Source organism: Juglans regia, chromosome 7, assembly GCF_001411555.2.
Source record: "Juglans regia cultivar Chandler chromosome 7, Walnut 2.0, whole genome shotgun sequence".
In the NCBI taxonomy this organism is placed as follows: domain Eukaryota; kingdom Viridiplantae; phylum Streptophyta; class Magnoliopsida; order Fagales; family Juglandaceae; genus Juglans; species Juglans regia.
The window spans coordinates 14,928,053-14,950,607 of record NC_049907.1 but is presented as its reverse complement, the minus strand read 5'-3'; the positions used below and the strand labels follow the sequence as shown (position 1 = coordinate 14,950,607).

Here is a 22,555-nt window from a genome sequence, read left to right as displayed (position 1 = left end):
AACAGAGGCCCATACAAACGAAAAGTACTTGCCTTAAGTATTGGGACATTTTTGTATAAATCACAAATTTCCATGTGCTTTGCCTTGAAAAACTACAACAACCTGAAAGACATTTTGGCTTAAAATGCGCACACAAACAAAACTGACTGAACCAATAATAAATAGGAAGGGTCTAGCCAATCCAGCATGTACACGATAAGGTTTCCAAACCAGTTTTTGTATGCACGTAAGCCCTGGTCTTTGGCTTGAAGACGAACTGGTGTCTGGATGGGTTTCTCTTGGTGATGGGTTTAATTTACTTGAAGACGAAGAAGGTTGAAGAAGAAATGGAGATGGAGGCGGCTTCACAAGATGGGTTTCTCTTGTTGAAGGCTTTACGAAATGGAGATGGAGGTGGCAAGTCGGGATGAGTTTCTTGCTGAAGGCGAAGGCTTTATTTTTAAATTTTTAAACGCTTACAATGTGGGATTCCACTTCAAGTGAGAAGTGGGAGCGGGACATCCGAGCGGGGGGGCGCATAGCATTTTTCAAGATAAAAAATTAAAAACCAAATAACAATCTCACTTTCGGTCTCCTTTCTTGTTGAATAAAGTTCTGTGGTTTTTCGTCTTCTTTAAGCAAAAATCGAGACTTGTAAAATCCATCGTTGTTGAATAAAGTTGTGGTCATTTGTCTTCTCAAGCAAAAACCAAAAATCGACGATGCCTAGTCAGTGGTCGTTTGTCTTCTTCAAGCAAAAATCGAAAACAGAGTCGCGCTTTCCTTCTTCTTGTTGTATATTTCCAAGTCCTTACCTTTATGTATCGGTTTTTCCAATCAAAAGTTGAGCTTCATGGGATTAAAAGGAGGTGATTTTGTTATGATTTTTGTGTAAATTTCTAGTTTTCACGCCAATAGAATAGGAAAAAAGGAGAGGAAACGACTCATACTTCAAGTATCTTGTGACTCTTACGTACTTTCCAAGCACAAAGTACCAAAAGGAGATCGTAATTTCTTTAAAAATCTGTTAACAATCTAATCGACATTCTTTTAAAATGATTTTTGCAGCAAAACTACTGCAAGAGATTCTCCATTAATAAACGTGGATTGCTTAAAGAAAACTTTTTTGTACTAGCTCTGTTGCCTAACACAAGGGATTCTCCATTAAAAGTCCCAACCAATATAGTTCTAAAATCCATCAAGTTCTTAGCAAAAAAATCAATATTCCTCTTGGATTCAATTGACCTGTAACATTTTAGGTCACAAATAGACGCCTGGCTATTTCATAATTTTTTGTTTTTCGGTACAAAAGGTAAAAATGCAAATCAATAAAAAAAAACCCACACAAACTTGCCTATTCTTTGCCATCGCGGAAATGAGGGGCTATCGATGTGACTGGTGTAGAAAGATTTTCGGATGCTACATGACGAAGGAGGACAGAAGGAATGCCAGAAATGGAATCCTTTGCCATGCAGACTCGATGTTGTTGTCGGACCTGTCTGACGGAGGAGGCGACAAAAATGAGGGGCAAGGCAGGCTATCGAGGTTGGGGTTAGCAGATATGTAGATTATGAAATGAACATGATCTCATTTTCTTTTTATTGTTTTTAATTTTATAATTAAAATAAACACGTGGCTGCCCCATTACATGCCACGTCAAACAAGAATTGAGAGCGAGAGGAACTAGCGAAGGCTATAGAACTACCTTTGTACTTTGCAGTATATTCACAGGAAAGTTGAGTTGGCTTAACCTACCACGTAGTATTACTAAATCAAATTAAAAGATTTCTCAATTGTAAGTTATATTCTCTCGGATCAATTTTTCGTTATATTTTTTTAAAACATGTTCTGTTTTTTAATTAATAGAAATAAGGCCCATTAACTATAGGCTATGATATTTATTTGACACAATAAGAATTCTATATAAAGTATAAAAAATCATATTGACAAAAAGGTCATAAAACTTGTAGTGAAATTAGCAAATACTTAAGGCCCAAATCATAGGAATCTATTTGTAGTCCAAAAGAAATGGGAGACAGGGATTAAAAAAAACACTCTCGATGACATTGTGACACGTATGTATTTTAAGAAGAGAATAATATAATTGCCATCGTACAATTCCCAACGGTGATTTTTTTTTTTTTTAGCTTACGAAATTAATAGTGAACATTTGACTTGACTAAGGGGTGAAGTTGTTTCAGGTTAGCTAAGAGTAGATTTGTGTTTGTATTTGGGCAATGGAAATGAAAGATATAATTTTTTTCGAATTTCTTCCTCTTTTTTCCACAGAACCAAATAGAGCTCTAAATTGTAATTACGGAAATCTTTTGTATTACCTGATTATGCCCAACCTAGTATGCGATGTTATAGTATGGTTCAGGGTGTCGATCCACAGGGAGTCGGAAGAAACACAACAAGACTTAAGCTTAAAAGGAAAGATCAAATTATAATATGACAAGAATCTGAAAATTCTACCTAAAACACGAATTAAAATGAATACTCTTTGGGCAAGTAAAGCTTTGGGCTTCCATCAACCAGATCAAATACTCTGAATTTTTCAATCAAAACTATATACATAATTAATAATTATAGCACCAAATTCATAATTGGAAGATATGACATTATATTAATTTACTTTCTCAAATTTAATTCTAGAATCTATTCTCACTTTAAAAACCGCAGTTTTCATATATAAAAATGAATATCAGATCTAAAGACGACATTATGCTCTCAAACAATAATACAGCAAAAGATCACATCAATGGCATGAAAAACATGTTTAAGTTACAATCATATATTCATAATCATATAGCTCAACAAAATCAAATCATAGCAAGAAATATAATTGTCTCAAATTTATAATATCTAAAACTAATAGAGAATTGAATCCTAGAATCTTAAACAATAAAGCTTAATCTATGAATTGAAATAAAGTCAAAGTATTTTCACCAATCAATTTTCGCCCTAGGTTTTACCCAAGATTTAGTTTTTCATGGAAGAACTAAAAAAAATAAAAATAGTGTTTTTCTCCTCTCTTCAGAACTGAGCCGTCTCCCTTTTCCAAAACTCTAATTCCGTGCTATTGATAAACTTATATAGGGTAGAAAAGAAATTCTAATATCTTCATGATTCCCACATAAAAAATGGCCTAAATTTTAGGACTCATCTTGGCAGCCAGGTATGCACTTCAAGAGTTCAAATTTAGAAATCCTAGAGACAAATTTGTAGCCCTTTAAGATAACTTTCCAATACATCAAGAATCTCATCAATATGATATGTGAATGGAAAGTTACGATTAAAATACTAAAATACGTTCAGACTGTCTCCTAGTGCATTTTGGACTCTGACTTTTCCTCTTGATCTGAATTACTCTCAAACCCCATCATTATCTTTGTTTGAAGAGTCCTACACTAGTTGAAACTTCATAAGTTATTCCAACGTCTTGCTCACTTGAAAATCTTTTGAATTTAACTGGATTTTAACTTGCTCTTTTACAGACCCTAAAATTAAGTATAAAAATCTGCTTATGTACCAAAGTAAATAGAAACTCAATTCAAAAATACACATTAATTCTTATAATTCCTATTTATATTTTAGAATCTTAGTCTAATAATAAGGTATTTAGAGTGCACTTTTGTACACTCATCACACCCCCAACTTGATTATTGCTAGTCCTTAACAATTTCTATACAAAAGAAATGAAAGAGACTAAAGAAAATCACACACATAGGCTACCAAGTCACACTTTCCAGATTCACATATGAAAGCAATCTTAGGAATTCAATAACCCTATCACAAGCAATCTGACCAGAAGCTCTAACACATGCAACATCAAGAACATTTTAAGCAAAAGATTCAACTGCATAACTAACGGGTATAAAAGTATTTCGTGTGAGGATTCTCTTTATGGAGTTGACAATGGGTGTACACACACTCTCATGGGGAATTAGGCAATTATGTACAAGCAACAAGCAAACATTAATCTTATGATAGGAATACTAACAAATGAGACTTCTTCCGCTCTTTCCAAAAACTTACTTAGGATCAGAACGGTCAACACAAAAGGTTGTAACGTGGCTTAGGTTCGGGCCTATATGAAAAAAAATGAAAAAAAGATTCCAAAACTTCCAAGTACATATAAAGAGAATCTTATTAAATATCTCAATAGGCCACACTTCTCACTTGATGTACTCTCAAACTTTTCAGATCATCGAATAATAATGATTTTTCTTCTTCCTCTTCTCTTTTTTTTTTCAACAATTTGATAAGCAAACAAATGCCACTTTGGTATTCTTGTCATTTCTACCCAACCTTGATTTTTTTTTTTAATATAACACAAAAGAAAGAAAATGCAAATTTCACACTTAGTATACACTTGGGAGTAAAAAGGGTAAAAAAATTAGTGTATAGGCTATACTCCAATGTGGAGAGGCATGCATGATGTGGGCATATGAAAAGAAAAAGTTACATGTGTTTATTGGCTCAAAGTTGGCTACTATGGGTCTATGGTGGAAAGGGTTAGCTTGAAAGGCTTAAATGTTGATCAGAAGTTGATCTTCGTCATATCCCAAGTATATCTATTATCTTACTACAAACCATGTAATGATATTTTAAAAAGAAGTGTAAAATTCAATAGATAAATGAACACTTATCATAATTTATTACATTTGTATCTCAATTCTCTCCAAAACTCACATGAATACTTAAGCAAAAGAGTTCTATAGCTACATGTATCAAACCACCATCTTACCACAAAGGTTGGATGAGTGCATTAGGAGTTCTGTGAATACTTTAGCAAAAAATGATTATGGTGGGTTTAGTGAATTTACGAAAATGTCTATGAATGAGAATGAGTACACATGTGAAAATGATACACGTGTAATGTAAATTAAAAAAATTTGACTCATGAAAATATGCCACAGAGTTCCAACAAGCATTTCAAATAATGAATTTGCACCACCACCCCCCAACTTAAGTGAAACATTGTCCTCCATATTTAAGAATCAAATTTGAATGGAGAGTAACTAAAAATTGTAGAATACACCTGATTAGTGACGTGATTGGCGCACTAAGCACAAAAAATGGTAACTTGAAATGACAAAATGAAACTAACTTACAAAAAAAAAAAAAAAAAACAGCAAACAAAAAGAAAAGAAAATAAGAAAATAAGAGAAAACAAAAACAAAACAAAATAAACAAAACAAACAAAGAAAAGCATACATGTGTGGTGTGGTTAAGGTTGATAGACTGGATCCACAAGTGAAATGTCTTCCACTTCCAGAACTTGCCTATCAATTAATATTTTAAGGCATTGACCATTTATTTTAAAGATCCGATCATCTTTAAGATCCTTTATTTCTACCGCCCCATTTGCAAAAATATTGTTCACTACAAAAGGGTCGTTCCACCTAGACCAAAGTTTTCCTGGGTGCTTGTGAACTCTAGAATCATATAAGTATACTAGGTCATTAGGCTTAAAAGTCTTCCTACCAATATTTTTATCATGAAACGCTTTCGTTTTAGTTTTATAGATTTTAGAGTTCTCATAAGCATCATTTCTCAACTCCTCCAACTCGGTCAACTGAAATTTTCTAAGCTTACCAGCATTCAATTTTGAAGAAATGCTAACAGAAAAAGTGTATCCTCAGTCGAGAAATGCATGCTTAAGACCTGAGAGAAGTGGCTTCAATTCCAATTTGGGACTATCCAAGCTTGAAAAAATCTGCTTTTCACTTTTCTTAAACAGCTCCTAAAATTTCGGTTGCCAAATATGTGGGCCATAATCCTGAGGTTCATTAAAAATAGTACAAACATCAATAACATCAGTTGAATCATTCAAAGTATCAAACTCAGAATTAACAAGAAAATATTCAAGGAAATCAGAATCATGAGTTGTGTGAACTCCCTTATCTATGAGTGTGTCAATCATGTACATTTGGTGGCACGCGTCATCCTCTATTGGTTGTTTTTCAATATGAGAAATATTCACCTCAATAGTCATATTCCCAAAAGAGAGCTTCATTAGACCATTCTTTCAATTAATAAGAGCATTTGCAGTAGCGAGAAAGTGTTTACCTGAAATTAAGGAGATTTTAAAATTAAAATCAACAACAGAACTAGTATCAAGGATTAATAAATTAACAGGATAGTAAAACTTGTCAATTTGGATCAAAACATCCTAAAATATTCCTCTCAATTTTTTAATTAAAGGGTCAGCCAATTAAAGCACAACAGAAATGTGCTTAATTTCACCTAAATCAAGTTGCAAATAAATGGAATAAGGTATCAAATTTACACTAGCTACTAAATCTAGTAACGCTTGCCTAAACTCATGATTCTCAATATTACATGCAATGGTTGGACAACCAGAATCCTTGTACTTAGGAGGAACTCGCTTCTCAATTAGATCACTCACTTGCTCCGTTAGGATTGTTTTTTTTCTTAACATGATACTTCCTCTTAATTGTACATAAATCCTTGAGAACTTTTGCATAAGTAGGAAATTGTTTAATCACATGCAAAAGAGGAAGATTGATTTTTACCTGCCTTAAATTCTCTAGGATTTCATTGTTAGGATCCAAAGTTAGTTTTCTTGATTTTAAAGCTTGAGGGAATGGTAACTGAACAGGACTCTTAATTACCTCGGCTTTCTTGGGCAACTCGGCACTATCATTGCTTTGTTCATCTTCAACATCTTCTGGCTTATCAGTTGTTGGGATGTGTAAGGACTTACCACTTTGTATCACAATGACATTGACATCCTTAAAATTTTCTTGAGCTATATGTTGACCTTGGGGTGTGGATTGAGTTTGAGAAGGGAACTTGCCACGCTCATTCACACTCAAAGAGCTCATCAACTTGGATATATGACTTTTTATCTCTTTATTTTCTTCAATAGCCTGCATAATCAAAGATTCAAACTTTTGATTAGTTTTACTCTGTGCCTCAATAAAAGCATGCAAAGTGTCTAGGGGGTTGTGCAGGTGGCTGGTTTTCAGACTTCCAGCTAAAATTGAGGTGATTACACCACTCCGGATTATAGATATCAGAGAAAGGTGTAAAAGACTTCTTGTACATACCTAAGGTATTACATTGTTCTTCATACATCCATCTCATCTCAGCAAATGTGGGATACTCTTAGGTGAGGTGATCTACCCCGCCACACACAAAATATGGTCCAAAAGACTATATGATTAGCCACTTGTGTTGGCTTTAAGTCCGTAGTCTTTAACACCTCTAGCTCCCTAGTGAGCATCTCAACCTTAGCTTTTAGGTTATCCTCTTTCCTGAGATGGTAAATTCCACCACCATTTAGATTTCCAGCAGGCCGTGACCTATTTTTGCTCTCAGTAGCACTAGCTCCAGTCCAAGTGTGAGCTTTTTTAGCAAGCTCATTGAGGTATTCTATGGCCTCATCAGGATCTTTCTGTAAGAACTCACCATTACACATCATTTCCACAAATTGATGCTCTCTAGGTATAAGTCCCTCATAAAAATAGTTCACTAAGCACCAATTCTTATATCCATGGTGAGGACACATACTCAACAACTCCTTAAATCTCTCCCAAGATTGATACAAAGTCTCATTGTCCTTTTGTGCAAAGGTGGAGATTTACCTTTTTAAAGCATTGGTCTTATGTTGGAAAAAATATTTATTAAATAAGACCTGAGTCATCCCATTCCATAACCCAATAAAACGTGGTCTTAGCGAGTATAACCAATTCTTAGTTCTATCATTCAAAGAGAAAGGAAACAACTTAAGTCTCACAACGTCATCAGTTAAATTTTGACTATAAAAAGTCGCAACTACTTCCTCAAACTATTTAATGTGCACATATGAATTTTTATTTTCTAAGTCATGAAAAGTATGGAGTAACTGTATCATCCATGTTTTAAAATCCAGTTTGCGAGTATTAGTTGGAAATATGATGCATGATGGTGTGATTGTGCGTATAGGGTAGAGGTATTCCTAAAGAGTTCTAGTGGGTTGATCTTCGTGTTCACTCATTTCTTCAGGACTCGATGGATCGTCAAATAAAAGATTTAAAAAGTTTGATTCTGACCCTAGCACAAGCCTAAAAGTAAATCTACCCAAAGTGTCTCTGTATCTATGCATGTAAGGTAAAAGAAAAAAAATTAATACTAAAAACTAAAAATACTACTTAAAGAAAGAAAAAAAAATAATGCAGTAAATTAAAAGAAGAAACAAAGTTACTGCCTTTACAAACTGCTGAAAAGAAAAACTATCTAGCAATTCTTCTACCATCTCCCCGGCAACGGCACAAAAAATTGATTACGCCCAAACTAATACGTGGTGTTATAGTATAATTCAGTGTGTCAATTCATAGGGAGCCTGAAGAAACACTACAAGACTTAAGTTTAAAATGAAAGATCAAATTACAATATGACAAGAATATGAAAATTCTACCTAAAGCACGTAATTAAAATGAGATTAGGGCACATATAAGAAAGCAAGAAAAGCTTTGGGCTTCCATCAACCAGATCCAATATTCTGACTTTTTCAATCCAAATTATATACACAATTAAGAATTATAGCACCAAATTCGTAATTGAGAGATATGGCATTATATTCATTTACTTTCTCAAATTTAATTCTAGAATCTATTCTCCCTTTAAAAATCACGATTTTCATATATAAAAATGAATATCAAATCTAAAGACGACACTATGTTCTCAAATAATAATACAGCAAAATATCACATCAATGGCATGAAAATCATGTTTAAGTCACAATCATATATTCATAATCTTATAGCTCAACAAAATCAAACCATAGCAAGATTTAATATAATTGTCTCAAACTTATAATATCCAAAAAAAAAATAGAGAATTGAATCCTAGAATCTTAAACAATAAAGCTTAATCTATGAATTGAAATAAAGTTGAAGTATTTTCACTAATCAATTTCCGCCATAGGCTTTACTCAAGATTTAGTTCTCCATGGAAGAACTAAAAAAAATAAAAATAATATTTTTCTCCTCTCTTCAGAATTGAGCCGTCTCCCTTTTCCAAAATTCTAATTTCATACTAATGATATGCTTATATAGAGTAGGAAAGAAACCCTAATGTTTTCATGATTCCCGCATAAAAAATGGTCTAAATTTTAGGACTCATCTTGGCAGTTATGTAGGCGCTTCAAGAGTTTAAATTTAGAACAAATTTGTAGCCCTTTAAGATAGTTTTCCAATGCATCAACAATCACATCAATCCGATATGTGAGTAGAAAGTTACGATTAAAATACTAAAGTATGTCCAGACTGTCTCTTAGCACGTTTTGGACTCCGACTTTTTCTCTTAATCCGAATTACTCTCAAACCTTATCATTATCATTATTTAAAAAGTCCTACACTCATTAAAAGTTCATAAATTGTTCCAACGTCTTGCCTACTTGAAAGTTCTTTAAATTTGATTGGGCTTTGACTTGCTCTTTTATAGACCCTAAAATTAAACATAAAAAATCTACTTAGGTAGCAAAGTAAATAGAAACTCAATTCAAGAATACATATTAATTCCTATCATTTCTATTTATATTTTAACATTTTAGTCCAATAATATGGTATTTAGAGTGTACTTTCATACACTCATCATTACATTTTTCCCATAAAATCTAATTTGTCGTTTTTCTTGTAACAATGAAAATGAATATACAATTTTTCTCAATTTTTTTTCTTCATTTTCTTGTGAACCAAACAAAGCCCTAGAATCTAATTTCGGAGCTCTGTTGTATTTCTTTTAGGTTTTTATATGATTAACTATTTTTTTCTCATAAAACTCAATTTCTCTTTTTTCTTGTAAGATATGTTGTTGATGGTATTTCTTATAAGATTTGTCCTTTATTGTTGATTATTTCATGCGATGGGCGAGAGAGATTATGGGAGGGGGTTATATGAGATCTGCTTATATGAGGGCGATTCTATTCTTCTAATCTTGGAATGCATATGTGCCACAATGTCATTGGAGGGTGTAGATCCCCTTTATTTACCCAATCCTATTTGAAGATATTCTAAAAGAAAAAATTCTACTCAGGATCCCGAGTTCTTTTGCTCAGCATCCCTACACCACACACATATTGAGGGAAAAAAAATAAAAACTCACATCAGCTGGTGTGTGTTGTAGATCCGCTTAATAGAAAAACTCATTCTAAAAAGAGTTTTGTTACTCATCATCATCATACTACACATAATATTTATTTTTATTTATTTTTAATATTTGTTGGTTTTATTTATTTTTTAACTAATTAAATTCTTCTAATTATCATCCATATACCACCACATATTTGGTAAGGAAAAAAAAAAGTATGGTGTGTGGTGTGAATATAATTTTTCTTAAAGAAAAGCATCTAATGAGGAAATCCTTTATTGCTACAAATCTGGGATGGTCGATACATCATACAAAGAGGTAAAACAATTTTTTTGTCAGAAAAGAAAAGTCTCTCTATCTAGAAGTCGAAAACATTGCGTCATGGATTTTGAAAGGGCATCGTGAAAACATGTGACATATCCTACGGAAAGGAAATAAAAGGTGGATCGTGCTAGTATGCTACACCATAAGTGACGGGCGGACGATCCCTCCATTCCTTCATAACTTGAAGCCGCGACCAACATCTACAACTCAAATGAAATATCGAGTAATAATCAAGACTTCATCTCCTATTTAATAACGCGAAATGATATGATAACAACTCTATCATAATCTATTTACAACTAAGGATTAAATAATTATTTTTCCATGTCCTTTAAATTGTTGCTAGGACAATAATTTTGAATTAAAGTGAAAATAAATTATTTTTTAATTAAAAGTTGTAGATAAATTGTTAAGTAGTTGGTATTGTATTATTGTCCTTTAATAACCAACTCTCCCAAAAGATGGGATAAAGCAAAGGAAAATACTTCTTCCACAAAGAGAATCAACCCATTTTTTTTTTTTAACTTCATAGTTAAGGAAGTGTTTTTTAATGTTTTTATGGTTTTTTTTTCAAAATATTTAAAGGAGTTTGAAAAATATTTAAAAATAAATAAAAATATAATTTATATTATCGGTACAATACAGGAGTAATCTTTCTCGGTGACTCTGGTATTGTCCTAAAACAAAAGTGAGATAGATGATCAAGGCTTAGAGATGGTTGAAAGCGTATTAGAGCATTAGCATTGGATTATATATCTGTATATGCATATGCATCTACATATTTGCATAATATGACTTAAATTAGACTGCACTGGATTATACATATTCAAAAATTTGCATAACTATGAAAAATATGTCTACAAATTTGAAGATACTGTTCACTCTCCAAATATTATTTTATTATTTTTTTTCTCTCCTCTCTCTCTCTCTTTTGATACAAACGAAAATAAACCCTCTCTTGAAACATTTCTTTCTCCTCTCTCTCTCTCTCTCTACCAACGAAAAGAAATCCAAAAAAAAAATTCAAAGAAAAAATAAATAATAATAAAATAATAACATTTTATTATTATTATTTTGTTCATAAATGCATAATCTAATATGAGAGTTTTTTTTTATATACAAAATCAATCTTTAAAAGATATAATTTTACATATGCATATAGAGAAACTAATATTGCTAGTACTCCAAGTCTAGAATTTATTGATTTATTGTAACTTGTTGCGATACAGAGGATTAGAAGTCAGAATCCACAACCTTGAATTGCTAGTGATCTCCAAAACCTCAGGCAACCAGTTAATACAACCCCTTGGACATTCCCACATCAATCCGTATTGCCTGGTTATTGCAAACCCCATTGATCCCAACCTCCTGGATCGTATGTCCCATTATCATTCTCTTCGCCTCAGGAATGGTGGCGAGAACGCGTTCAAGAGCCGAACAATCGCAATTATTTGCTACTTCATGCGAAAAGCTCCTCAACCACGTCACCCCATGTGTCCTGCTCCTACAGTACACTGCCGCAAACTCCAAAAAAACCATCTAAAAAAAAAATTAAAAATAATAGTCGCAATCGTGAGTATTTAAATACTGTATAATTATTTTAAAAAAATAAATAAATATGAGATCTAAACGAAAAATAATAATTTTTTAATAGTAAATCATACTTTTTTTTAAAATAACTATACGACACTTACACACTCTACGACTATATATAACATTATTCTACCATTAATCCAATCTCTCATCTCCTCATTAATCTTCTCCAACCCATAGGAATTTAGTAAACATGTTCCGGCAAAAGTCCGCCATGAAAAAAACTTTTACTCATCCTACTCTAAGGTGGTGTGTTAAAAAAAAAAAAATGGTTAATTACAGTTTATCCACTCGAATTTTCATTCAATTCACAATATACATCCGAAACTACTAATTATATCAAAGTAGACCCTTAAACTTTTAAAACTTTTCAATCCTCCCATTCTGTCTACCAGTAACGTTAAATCTAATGAAAATTCACTATAAAGATGTAATTTTTATCTAATTTATTATCATTGATCATATATAAAATTATTTTATATCTAAGTTGTAAGTAAGCACAATGAAATTATTTGATATTTATTAACTATATATAAATTAATAAAAAAAGTTTAATGATTTATTATTAATTGATAACATATATTATTTTATATTTTATATGATCAATAATAATAAATTAAATAAAAATTATATTTTTATAGTAAATATTATGTATATGAGCAATAAATACAGTAAATTTTCGTTCGATTTAATGCTGCTGATAGACAGAAGGAGAATTGAGAAGATATAATCTCTATCTTCGTATTCCAATCCAAACTCATCCCTGACGGCAGAGAGCACGACGACCCAATAATCTCTATAATTTGCCTTTTGGATAGACTTGTTTTATACATCACTTATGAGATTTTTATTCTCGAAATTATAAGTAAATAATCTGTTAAATAAACCAAGTTAGCACCAATATAGACCCAATAATTTCTTTTTGCCAATTTCAATGCTTCAAACAATCAGAACCCAAATGTAAAGACAACCCTAGTTTGTTTTCTCTCTTCCAAATTGAGCTAGCCGACATCACAAGCAGACCGACAAATTCAAGTATAATGTGCAAAAATCAAACCATTAGTCAGTGTAGTGGATGACGGCAAGATCTAGCTTTGGTGGGCGACGGAAAAATCTCGAAGATGGTGACGACAAGATCTCAAAGGGGTGACGGCAACTGTGGGGTCTCCGTTTGGTGGTGGCGACGGCAAGATCTCAGTGCATGGTCAGTGATGGCGACGAGTTGTTGTGCAGTGGGGAAGGATTTCGAGAGAGAGAAAATATGGAGGCAAAGCAATTCGGTTTTAATCACCTGTATTGTTGTGTATTGTCTTCATTCACCACTTTCTTACGTGTCATATGCTTATTGGAATGCTGTTTTTCTCTTGTAAACAACAGGGCTGTCTAGAACCATTTCCCATTGGAATTTATGTGACAAAAAAATCAGGGTTGTCTACGTTTAGACGCTTCTCGGAGAAATGATACTTGCAATTGTGAGAGTGCAAGCGTCGTGCAGTCATTTTAAAAAAAATAAATAAATATGAGATCCACATGAAAAGAAATTAATTTTTTAATAGTAGACCTTATTCTTTTTCAAAGTGACTGTACGATGTTTATGCATTCTATGATTATATGTAGTATTTCTCAACAAGAGTATTGTTGTTGAGAAAACTAACTAAAGTAGTTTTTGAGTATTGTAGCAAAAACTAACTAAATTTAGCCATCATTTTACTGATCCAATGCAAGAGTATTTTCTTCTAATTTTGCATGGGCATAATATCCAATATTGTTTTTAGAGTAATACTACATTAATATCTCACTTTATGAAAATAATACTTTCCATCCTCTTTGGATCACCTTTTATTTTTATTTTTTTTAAAAATAGAAATTAAAAAGCTGAAGGACAGTGCCACCTCATGACAGCAGGATAAAAATAAGATAATGCAATGTAATAAAAATAGAGGAATGCTATGCATCATCTACTATTCACTCTCACATTCTACACGTATAGCTTTTTCATAGGGTGTGTGAATATTTTTCATAGGGTGTATGAGTGTTTTTTATAGAGTGTAAGGTGTGAGATGGTGAATAGTGACTGATGAGAAGAATTTTTCATAAAAATAATACTGTAAATGTATCATCCACCACCATCAAGTGATTATGGAATGAAAATGAGATTTGGTGCCTTGAGATTTTTTGAGGATACCAACTACTAATTAAGGTTTCTAAATTAACAATGGCAAAAAAAAAAAAAAAAGGAAAGAAAAATGTAGAACATTGGTGCTTGAAAATATGATCCATACTGCATTCTGATCATTGGGGAAAAAGATTAACCTATCCATGCATGCAATTTAATTGATGAGTAAGGAAATCACATCAAAATTCAACTAAAACTTCATATACAACTAATTAATTAAGGTCCATCATCACCATCTCCAATTAAGTTACAAATATCCGAGCACTCCACCAAACTGCATGCGCACAACACATTTTACAATTAGACTAATTGTTAAAACTAGATTGTCATCATGTATTAATGAAAAATTCACTTAAAATATGGAACATCAGCTGGTGTGTTGTGAATGATAACATTAAAGATGAAGAAAAACATTTCTCTTTCTCACAAATACTAAGAACAGATCATTCACGACATCCCTGTCCTGGAAAATTTTGAAAGCATATATATATATATATATATGACCAGTTTGATAATGCCCTTCTTTACAACCCCACTAAGTTTTGATCAAATTCCTTTTTCATTTTTCGCTTGAAGCTTTCTAGATTTACTTGGGCTTCCCAGGGTATGGATGATCAGTACATATAAAGGTACCATCCGCCATTAATTGGTAATGGTGAAGGTTAAGATTAGAACAGTTACCAGTATTGACGGCTTCGAAACCCTTGCTTGAAGACAACTAGAGGTCTGCAGAGAAATTACAGATGGTCAGAGTTCATAGCATTCTTGCTATGATGCAAGATTTTGAATACATACATACATACATACATACATGCACAACTTCCTCTTTTGTTTTTTTTATCAATGCCCACATAACACATATTAATGATCTTTGTCTTCCCATGGAAAAATCATATACACACATATATACACATATATTGTGGTAAATTTGTACCTCCTGACATTAAGAGGACCTTCACCAGGGGAGCCTTCACCACCCCGGATGCAAGTGGTGACACACTTTATAGTACAAGACTCGGCTTTCCTTGACTTAGGCCTTTGTATCCTGGCTCTCTTGCAATCCTTAGGCGATGCACACTCACCCGAAAGTGTCTGTGGTATATTGGATAGAGTCTCCGGTTGTGGGGGTGCCTCAATTGCTGCTGCTCCCACTGCTGCCGAAGATATCACTGCAGCAGCTGCAAGCAAGCCGGTTAGTGCCAGTTTACAGCGGCTGAGAAGATTCTTGCTGATGCTGCTGCTGCTAGTACTAGGGTTCCTTTTGATGATACTAGAAGCATAACTGTTGATATTGCAGTTAACTCCTCCAAGATATATTGAGGTTCTATGAAGGAATGCTGATGGTGGAGTTGGGCCCTGAGTTATTAGCATTCTGCTGCATTACAATCAAAAGGGAGTTCCTTATCTTTATCTGACATAATGCTTATCTTTTTGCTTGGACTGACATAATGCTTGCGGTCCTAAGGCCAACCCGGGTGCATTCTGATCATCTAATACATCTATGTGTCAGCTTTGGTGGCCTCCATATTGTGGGTGTGGCTTAGCATCCATGGTCCAGCACATATACGATCAATGAAGACCCAATTCAGTGGGCATGAGGTTTTAAGGTGCCTAATCAGCCACGTAGTTGAAAAGAAAATGGAAGGCTGTGTTTCCTCTCTTGGGTCCAAGGTGTGTGCATATATGACTTTGGTTGCATCGTTGAAAATGGATGTATCAGATTCAGATAGGGTGCTAGCTTCTGAGGACGCAGACTCATTGTTACTAGGTCTTGTTGTCGACTAGGCTCTAAGTGAATCGAGTAATACTACAAACAGTTGTGGAATACGCAAGCGCTATGCAGTCACTTTGAAAAAGAGTGAGATCCATTATTAAAAAATTAGTTTCGTTTAATGTGAGTTCCATATTTATTCACTTTTTTTTAAAGTGATTGTACAGTACTTGCACACTAACGATTGCAACTATCATTTCTCTTTTGGAGAAAGTCATATAATGCATGCTTCGAGGACTTTTGAGGTTAAATAGTGCTTGGAACACTTGATGACTTGCTCAAGTGAAGGCTCATCCCCATAAAATCATGGTTGTGAACGATAATCTTATCCTGCAGAAGTGATGCTTTTAATAAGCAAGTCATACTCATTTTCTGGAGAATATTCAGGTGTTCCTGGCCATTTACATTATTGTACTTGTACAAGTGGATTTACAAAAAGAATACATACATGATCTACAGTAGGATAGTTGTATATATAGTTGATCAGAAAAGGTGAAAAGATATGCTTCTTTGAGAACGTTACAAAGACAACTATATTGAGGAAAAAATATCAAACAAGGGGACTAAAAGGATGATCAAGTGTTCTTCTCTAAAACGGATAGTGCTGGTGTCAAATAGTTATTTGCTTTGTCGGGCAAATGCGCTACCTGCACAAATGTCAGAAATATATACAGCCTTAGTTTCTGTCATCACCAAAAATGGCTAAAGACAAAGATTGATATTGTTTTTCAACGTGTTTTGATCTTCACTCACCAGTTCATAGAGCTCCCTCCCTTGCTCAGCAACATATTCATAACATACCTGGACACATTGAAAAATCATCTTAGATACCTCCAACTTGAACTAACCTCAAAACCAAATAGTGATATACCCACATCGAAGCTCTTGTTTCTTGCAGTTGAATCGTGCAGTGCCTTCACACATATATCAGCCACATCGGCACAGCTGATGCCCTGAGAAAGAGACAGCCATTAAAAATGCATGTGGTTTCATTTGTGCCATTATGACTCAGATGATAAATCATTCTCACCTGAGAAATTCTGTTTCCTTGATCGAATATGAGTGCACGTTGACCACCAGGCTCCTCCTGCAGGTGTGCAAATACTAATAATGTTGGTGGTAAAATTATCTATGAAGAAAAATCTCAGTATTATATGACTTGAGGATAGAAATGACAAATGAGCATCATAAAAACAAAGTCACAAATAAATTGAGTAGCTCTCCATATGGACTTGTCCATACTTCCCACACAACCTCTATAGTTTATCCACATTAAATGGATTCTGAAGATTATTTGATAAAGCCATTTAAGTTCTTGGTAAGAAATTTACGGCTCTACCTTTAGGGGACCAGGACGAATAATTGTATATCCAAGGCCAGATATTCTCAATGACTCTTCTCCAGCCTGGGGAAATCATGTGAACGAAGATAAAAAAATTAAAAGAATATGTTAAAGTAGCAAAAGAAACAAAAGAAAAGAATGAACTAACCCTCTTAGCTTTAAGAACTTGCTCCCTTCTGGTAGGTTCTATTCCTAATCCTGTGCATGAAACTAGGACAAAGTCTGTTTCTTGCCCAGCCTGCAATACATCAGTTATCATATTAAAAAAACTGAACATATATCTATAAGTCATTCTCCCAATATGAAGCTAGCACAAGAAGTTATGTGCAGTATTTATTATCATGTTACTGACACATCTTTTACCCTCTGTTCCTTCTGTCTTATTGATTTTCACTTTGATACAAACATAATTTAAATACTGTATGGGCACACAAAAGAACAAAACATGATTTTGATTGCAATAGCACAGTGACATCTGGCAAGCAGTGTACTTCGACATTTCTAGATGATTAATCAGTGAACAATAATCACGATGCTGTTTCCTCTAGTAAAGTTGCATGAGTTGACTTGGTTCAAAAGTCATCAAACTAGGTTGACTAGGTTCACAAAAACATAGCAATATGGACTTGTAAGCACTAATAACTAAAAGTAAAATGAAATTTCATGTCATGCATTTTCAACTACAACTAAACTTTGCCATCTGTGCTTCTGGTCAGTTTGAGAAGAAGGGGTTTTATAGCCATATATTCAGAAGTACATTGAATTTTTGTGTCATGCTCAATTCTTAAAGAATTAAACATATAGATTTTCCTTCAAGCATGATTGAAGAAATTAAAAGAATGTCATCTAAAAAGGTGAAAGTTTCAACACATAACTTCGCAATGATTTCGATGGATGGTACAACATAATGAAAAGTACAGAAGCAAGAATCAATCTTACGTTATGCAATAATCTAATATTAAAAAAAATATGAAAGCACCTACAGGCAAGGCTTTTATATATTCTAATTTAAGCTTAAAGCTTCTAAGGTCTTGCTTCGCTGCTGTAGGTCCTTCAACAGGTCTCTGCAAATAAGAATAATGAACCGAATCAGTTGTGAAAGCCAAATATATTCCATTACCAAAGGTACCCTATATGATTGGAAGTCAATATACCAAAATGCATAAATCGAGCTTACACCATAAGAGGGAAAAAGATAAATCGTCCAAAAAATATGACAGAATTAAAAACTGAGAATAAAAAGAAAAAGGAAAGAAACATGTATGCAGAAGTGAAAAGGTAAAAAGTTGCAACAAAGAAAAACTACAAAGTTAATTGATAGAGTTCCTTCATAGATAATGAAGACAAGCATATATTTTGAAGAAGCCACCTTGTTCATGCCAAAACAGCTTGGAATATCATCATGAAGAAGAGATTGTACTGTGACCTATCATATTATAGAAAGTATGTGCCCAGAGAGAGAAAGATGGTGCATATTCACATTGCCATTCCCTGATCATTATGACAAGCTTTGTCAAGTTCTCATTTCCACCAAGCTTTATCTTTACATTAAAGCACTGTACTAAGTTCAATCAATCAAAGATCAGTCATGATAGTAAAAGAATGTCTCAACAAGTATGCAAAATATATTTTTTTTAAAACACTGGCGGTATAGCAAGTAGAAGTCCTATTCTAATGTGAAAAGCCATGAACAGAGTGGAAGGCAACAAAACATAACCAAATTCCTTTCCACTAGATCAATCAGAAAATCAACAAACCTGTCTTCTAGGCTCAAATCGAATAGTCAACGTATGTACAAGAAATGGGTCTAGTGGTGGATCATCTGGTTTCACTGGGCGGAAGGATGAAAATGGTACTCTCGCCTGTCAATTATGTGGAAAGACATGGAGACTAAATTACGAATTTTCAAAATGCTAATAAAAGTGTTGGAAGACAGTTGAGTGATATGAAAAGAAACAAAATTTGTTCCGTAAAACAAAGAAGTTCCTTACCCTACAAAATCCTACTTTCGTAGTAAATCTTGCAAAATACAATTTGCTTTGGGTTGTGTCTGCTGAAGGACCAGCTTCAAGAATTAAAATATAAGATCTTCCATTTCCACCAACAGAGAGAACAAGGCCCTCATACCTACACATTAACAGTTTGAATCTTTGATTATGGAACTTTGAAAATCCTCTATACTTGAGGTATTAGTTGTAAAAAAATATAGTAGCCACCAGACAGAGCCAGCTTGGATTGAGATTACAAGTATCTTGTACCTGTCAAGGGTGCGACCCAAAGGAAGTGAAAGCCTTTTTGAAAGTTCAACATACCCTCCTCTGGTAAAAACGTATCCTATAGTAATAACAAAATCAAACTGAGAGTAAATACTGATTTTTTTTCCCACCACCCCCTTTGTAGCACTTGAAACTAATGTGAAAATTTGAGAAATAATTACAGCAACCAAGAGCCAATCTACGTTCTAATTGCTACAAACTGGACATTTTTCATGGTTCACCTAATGTCCACTTTTACCTGAGAAGACGGCTTCTCCAGTCTCAGTGTACTCAAATTTAGCATCCATTCCTCCATCATACTTTGCAGCAACTACATCCTGGAAATACGTTCCCTGACGAGCTTCCCACCCATTCAATGAATCAGCAGATTTAAACTTTGCAAGAAGAAGCTTGCTTTTGCTGCTCTTCCCTGCTCGTAATTGTGCTAGTTTATTGTTGTAGTCCTGTAATTTGTATCAGATATGAAGTTTGCCAAAGAAATTTCATAATGGGGAACATACATGCTGGAGTATATACAACTTGAACAAACTGGCAGCATTTAGACATCACCATAGTAACAACAAAAGTGAATGCCTTAATTTTGCACACAAGTCAAGAAAAACGGGCAGACGTTTTCGTGCTGTAAGGGAATATAATGAACACCTGTAATACTAGAGCCTTATGTTTTGTGCATGCACCCCAAATCTAGAGCAAAACCCTCTGAAGCAGTCAATTTGTGAGGAACTACTCTAGTGTGTGCCACATGCGTACAGAGTTTCCAGAGCAGGTAAGAGAGCTGATTCAGGATAAGGCCTAACCTGAAATGCTTTGGTGAGGTTATATACTCCTCGGTGATCAACTCTGAAGAGATCCCCTGAGATGGTAGAACGAGCAGTTGCGCAATAGATTATTTTGTTACAACCTTCCACCACAGACTTGAGTGTGTCAGGATCACCTACATCCCCAATCACCACTTCTACTGACCTAGGAAGCATGCTGACCACTTCCTCATCAGCCTTCCTCACTAAAGCCTGATGATCATGAATAAGAAACATAAAAGCAATAAATGGCTTAAAACAATTTTGAGGAACTTCTATATCCTGGGAACCTTTCTACTGCTATAATGAGATAAATATTGGAATATTTTTTGCAACTTGAATCAGCTTATACCATATTGTTCACTAGGTTCACATCAATACAATGTTGTGACACTCGGTTCAACTCAATACCAGATTTTCAACTGGTGAATAAAAGGATCTGTAAATGTATGACAGTTACTATATTCTAGTCCATTGGGTAGATAGGTTAAAAACAATCCTGGAAATTGGAGAAGTCTGTCACATAACCCTAACAGACAGCAATGAAAGCTAAGATAAGAGAGATAAATTAACCCAATTGTGAGACAGAGCGATTATTTGAATTTAAAATTTAGTATATAGGTTGAACAAGTTCATTCTATGCATTGTCAAATCATACGCTACAATCAGAATTATGGGTAAAACATCAGCTTAAAGTGAGTGCCATACAGCCAAACCTAGTGAAAAGAGAGATACTAAAACAACGACATTTCCTAGCAGGAAATGATTTTGATTTGAGTATGACTGAACCGGGTGATTATAGAAATTATCAACTCAACCCTATTCAAATATGATATCAATTATCATTGTTTTTTGTTTACACCACTAGCACAATAAAACCAAATCGAATATTTTTACACCATTTACATTACATAACGTATGGAGGTCATGAAAGCAGGAGTATCCGAGTATATAGTTGCATAAAATAAAAGAAAGTGGAGGGAAAGCAAAGTAAAACCTTGACAGTGTAACCTCTGAGCATGAGCTTGCGGACAACAATACGACCAATCCGGCTGGTGGCTCCGACAACGAGTACAGTGGTATTCTGAGCTCCAGGAATGACGAACTCACACATGGGTCCTTCCCTGATGAGGAGGGCATCCAGGGCTTCCCTGTCATCAGCTCGAGTTGTCCTAGAGATCTGCCCCAATCCTGAGAACTTCCTCCACACCTCATCAAACAACTGACGCGATTTCCGCCCCAATCCTACCGGGTTCACATCATCCAAACTTAATGAAACGGAAGGCTGCTGCTGTTGTTTCTGTATGGTTTGAGTCTCATCAACATTAATATTGTCATCCTTGGCAGAAGAGGGAACAACTTTTTCATCCTTGGTTTTGGTTCTGTTCTTGTTGTCTTTGCCACTAGGAGAGGCAGTGGCTCTGGGGACTAGGAACTGATAGCCACGGTGGTTGTTTTGGGCACAGATGCTGCCGGTGGACCTGGTGTTGATGCAGTAGCAGGAACTGGACTTCGGGAGAGAGATGGTACCAAGAAAATGGGATGAGGGTCTCTTGTAGTTATCATGGTAAAGGTATGTATTGGTGTTGCTAAAACTGGCAGTGGTAGGGGTTGTAGCTGCTGCAGTTGCGTTCATGGTGTTGCTATTGCTGCATCTGACGTTAACAAACTCTCATGTCTCAACCGGAATGTCTTTTAAGTATAAACCAAAACAAAATAAATAAATAAAAAACTGGTAATTTTCGAGTGGATAATTCACGAGGAAAGTCTCTCTCTTGTTCTTTTCTTTAGGGATTTAATAGGATTTGAGGAAAGAAGGAAAAGAATGGTAGGCGTTCGAAAGAAAGATCAGAATTAGAGAGAGGAAGACAAAGGGTGGAAGATGGAATGTCGACCACATAACGTGATTTGTGGTTTCAAACAGAGAGAGAGAGAGAGAGAAGAGAGACGACACTGAGCCACGTAGAGTACTCACTTTCCTCTTATAGGTGTATGGATAATAGTATTTAGCCCCGTCATTTTGTTTGCTCCTATATTTTATTTTATTTATTTATTTAATGATTAAAAAAATAATTACTAGTAAATTTATATATATTGGGATTGGAACTAAGGTCCCTCTGATAACCTTAATATTGGTCTATACATATATTTATATAAAATTACCTCTTTTACATATTCACTTTACTATTTAAACAA

The 22,555-nt window shown here is 34.3% G+C and overlaps 2 protein-coding genes and 1 non-coding gene across 5 annotated transcripts; 1 reads left to right on the top strand and 2 right to left on the bottom strand.

Moving 5' to 3' along the window:
* The first annotated feature begins 7,499 nt into the window (after nt 1–7,499).
* Nucleotides 7,500–7,607, top strand: LOC118349159. Its single transcript, XR_004802149.1, has one exon. It is a non-coding gene; the product is annotated as a small nucleolar RNA R71 (small nucleolar RNA).
* A 3,997-nt stretch (nt 7,608–11,604) lies between these two features.
* LOC109004254 lies at nt 11,605–15,670 on the bottom strand. 2 transcript variants are annotated; one of them, XM_035691723.1, is made up of 3 exons: nt 15,108–15,670; nt 14,855–14,899; nt 11,605–11,943 (listed from the first exon to the last, which is right to left on the bottom strand). In XM_035691723.1, coding segments are annotated over exons 1-3 (483 nt in total). In that variant the 5' UTR covers nt 15,545–15,670; the 3' UTR covers nt 11,605–11,942. The 2 variants fall into 2 exon arrangements, with proteins under 2 accessions (XP_035547616.1, XP_018838292.1); XM_018982747.2 differs by lacking the exon at nt 11,605–11,943 and adding an exon at nt 14,258–14,447 and having other exon boundaries at nt 15,108–15,669.
* Nucleotides 15,671–16,275: 605 nt separating this feature from the next.
* LOC109004253 (protein HIGH CHLOROPHYLL FLUORESCENCE PHENOTYPE 173, chloroplastic) lies at nt 16,276–22,314 on the bottom strand. 2 transcript variants are annotated; one of them, XM_018982746.2, is made up of 13 exons: nt 21,357–22,314; nt 20,360–20,572; nt 19,801–20,005; nt 19,545–19,620; nt 19,278–19,413; nt 19,044–19,148; nt 18,270–18,350; nt 17,435–17,524; nt 17,284–17,349; nt 16,975–17,031; nt 16,820–16,897; nt 16,698–16,745; nt 16,276–16,591 (listed from the first exon to the last, which is right to left on the bottom strand). In XM_018982746.2, the coding sequence occupies exons 1-13, from the start codon at nt 21,993–21,995 to the stop codon at nt 16,520–16,522; spliced, it is 1,866 nt and encodes a 621-aa protein (XP_018838291.1). In that variant the 5' UTR covers nt 21,996–22,314; the 3' UTR covers nt 16,276–16,519. The 2 variants fall into 2 exon arrangements, with proteins under 2 accessions (XP_018838291.1, XP_018838290.1); XM_018982745.2 differs by having other exon boundaries at nt 16,975–17,073; nt 21,357–22,272.
* Nucleotides 22,315–22,555: the final 241 nt, after the last annotated feature.

What these genes read in the sequence shown, in the direction of transcription:
- LOC109004254 (XM_018982747.2), bottom strand. Translation starts at nt 15,544, where the DNA reads ATGCTAATAACTCAGGGCCCAACTCCACCATCAGCATTCCTTCATAGA. An exon ending in GGTCCTCTTAATGTCAGGAG is followed by an intron (nt 14,900 to 15,107) that starts GTACAAATTTAC and finishes ATTTCTCTGCAG; the next exon opens with ACCTCTAGTTGTCTTCAAGC. An exon ending in TTTCGAAGCCGTCAATACTG is followed by an intron (nt 14,448 to 14,854) that starts GTAACTGTTCTA and finishes GTGCGCATGCAG; the next exon opens with TTTGGTGGAGTGCTCGGATA.
- LOC109004253 (XM_018982745.2), bottom strand. Translation starts at nt 21,995, where the DNA reads ATGAACGCAACTGCAGCAGCTACAACCCCTACCACTGCCAGTTTTAGC. An exon ending in TTCGTCCTGGTCCCCTAAAG is followed by an intron (nt 17,074 to 17,283) that starts GTAGAGCCGTAA and finishes TTTTCTTCATAG; the next exon opens with ATAATTTTACCACCAACATT. An exon ending in CAAGAAACAAGAGCTTCGAT is followed by an intron (nt 16,746 to 16,819) that starts GTGGGTATATCA and finishes CAATGTGTCCAG; the next exon opens with GTATGTTATGAATATGTTGC.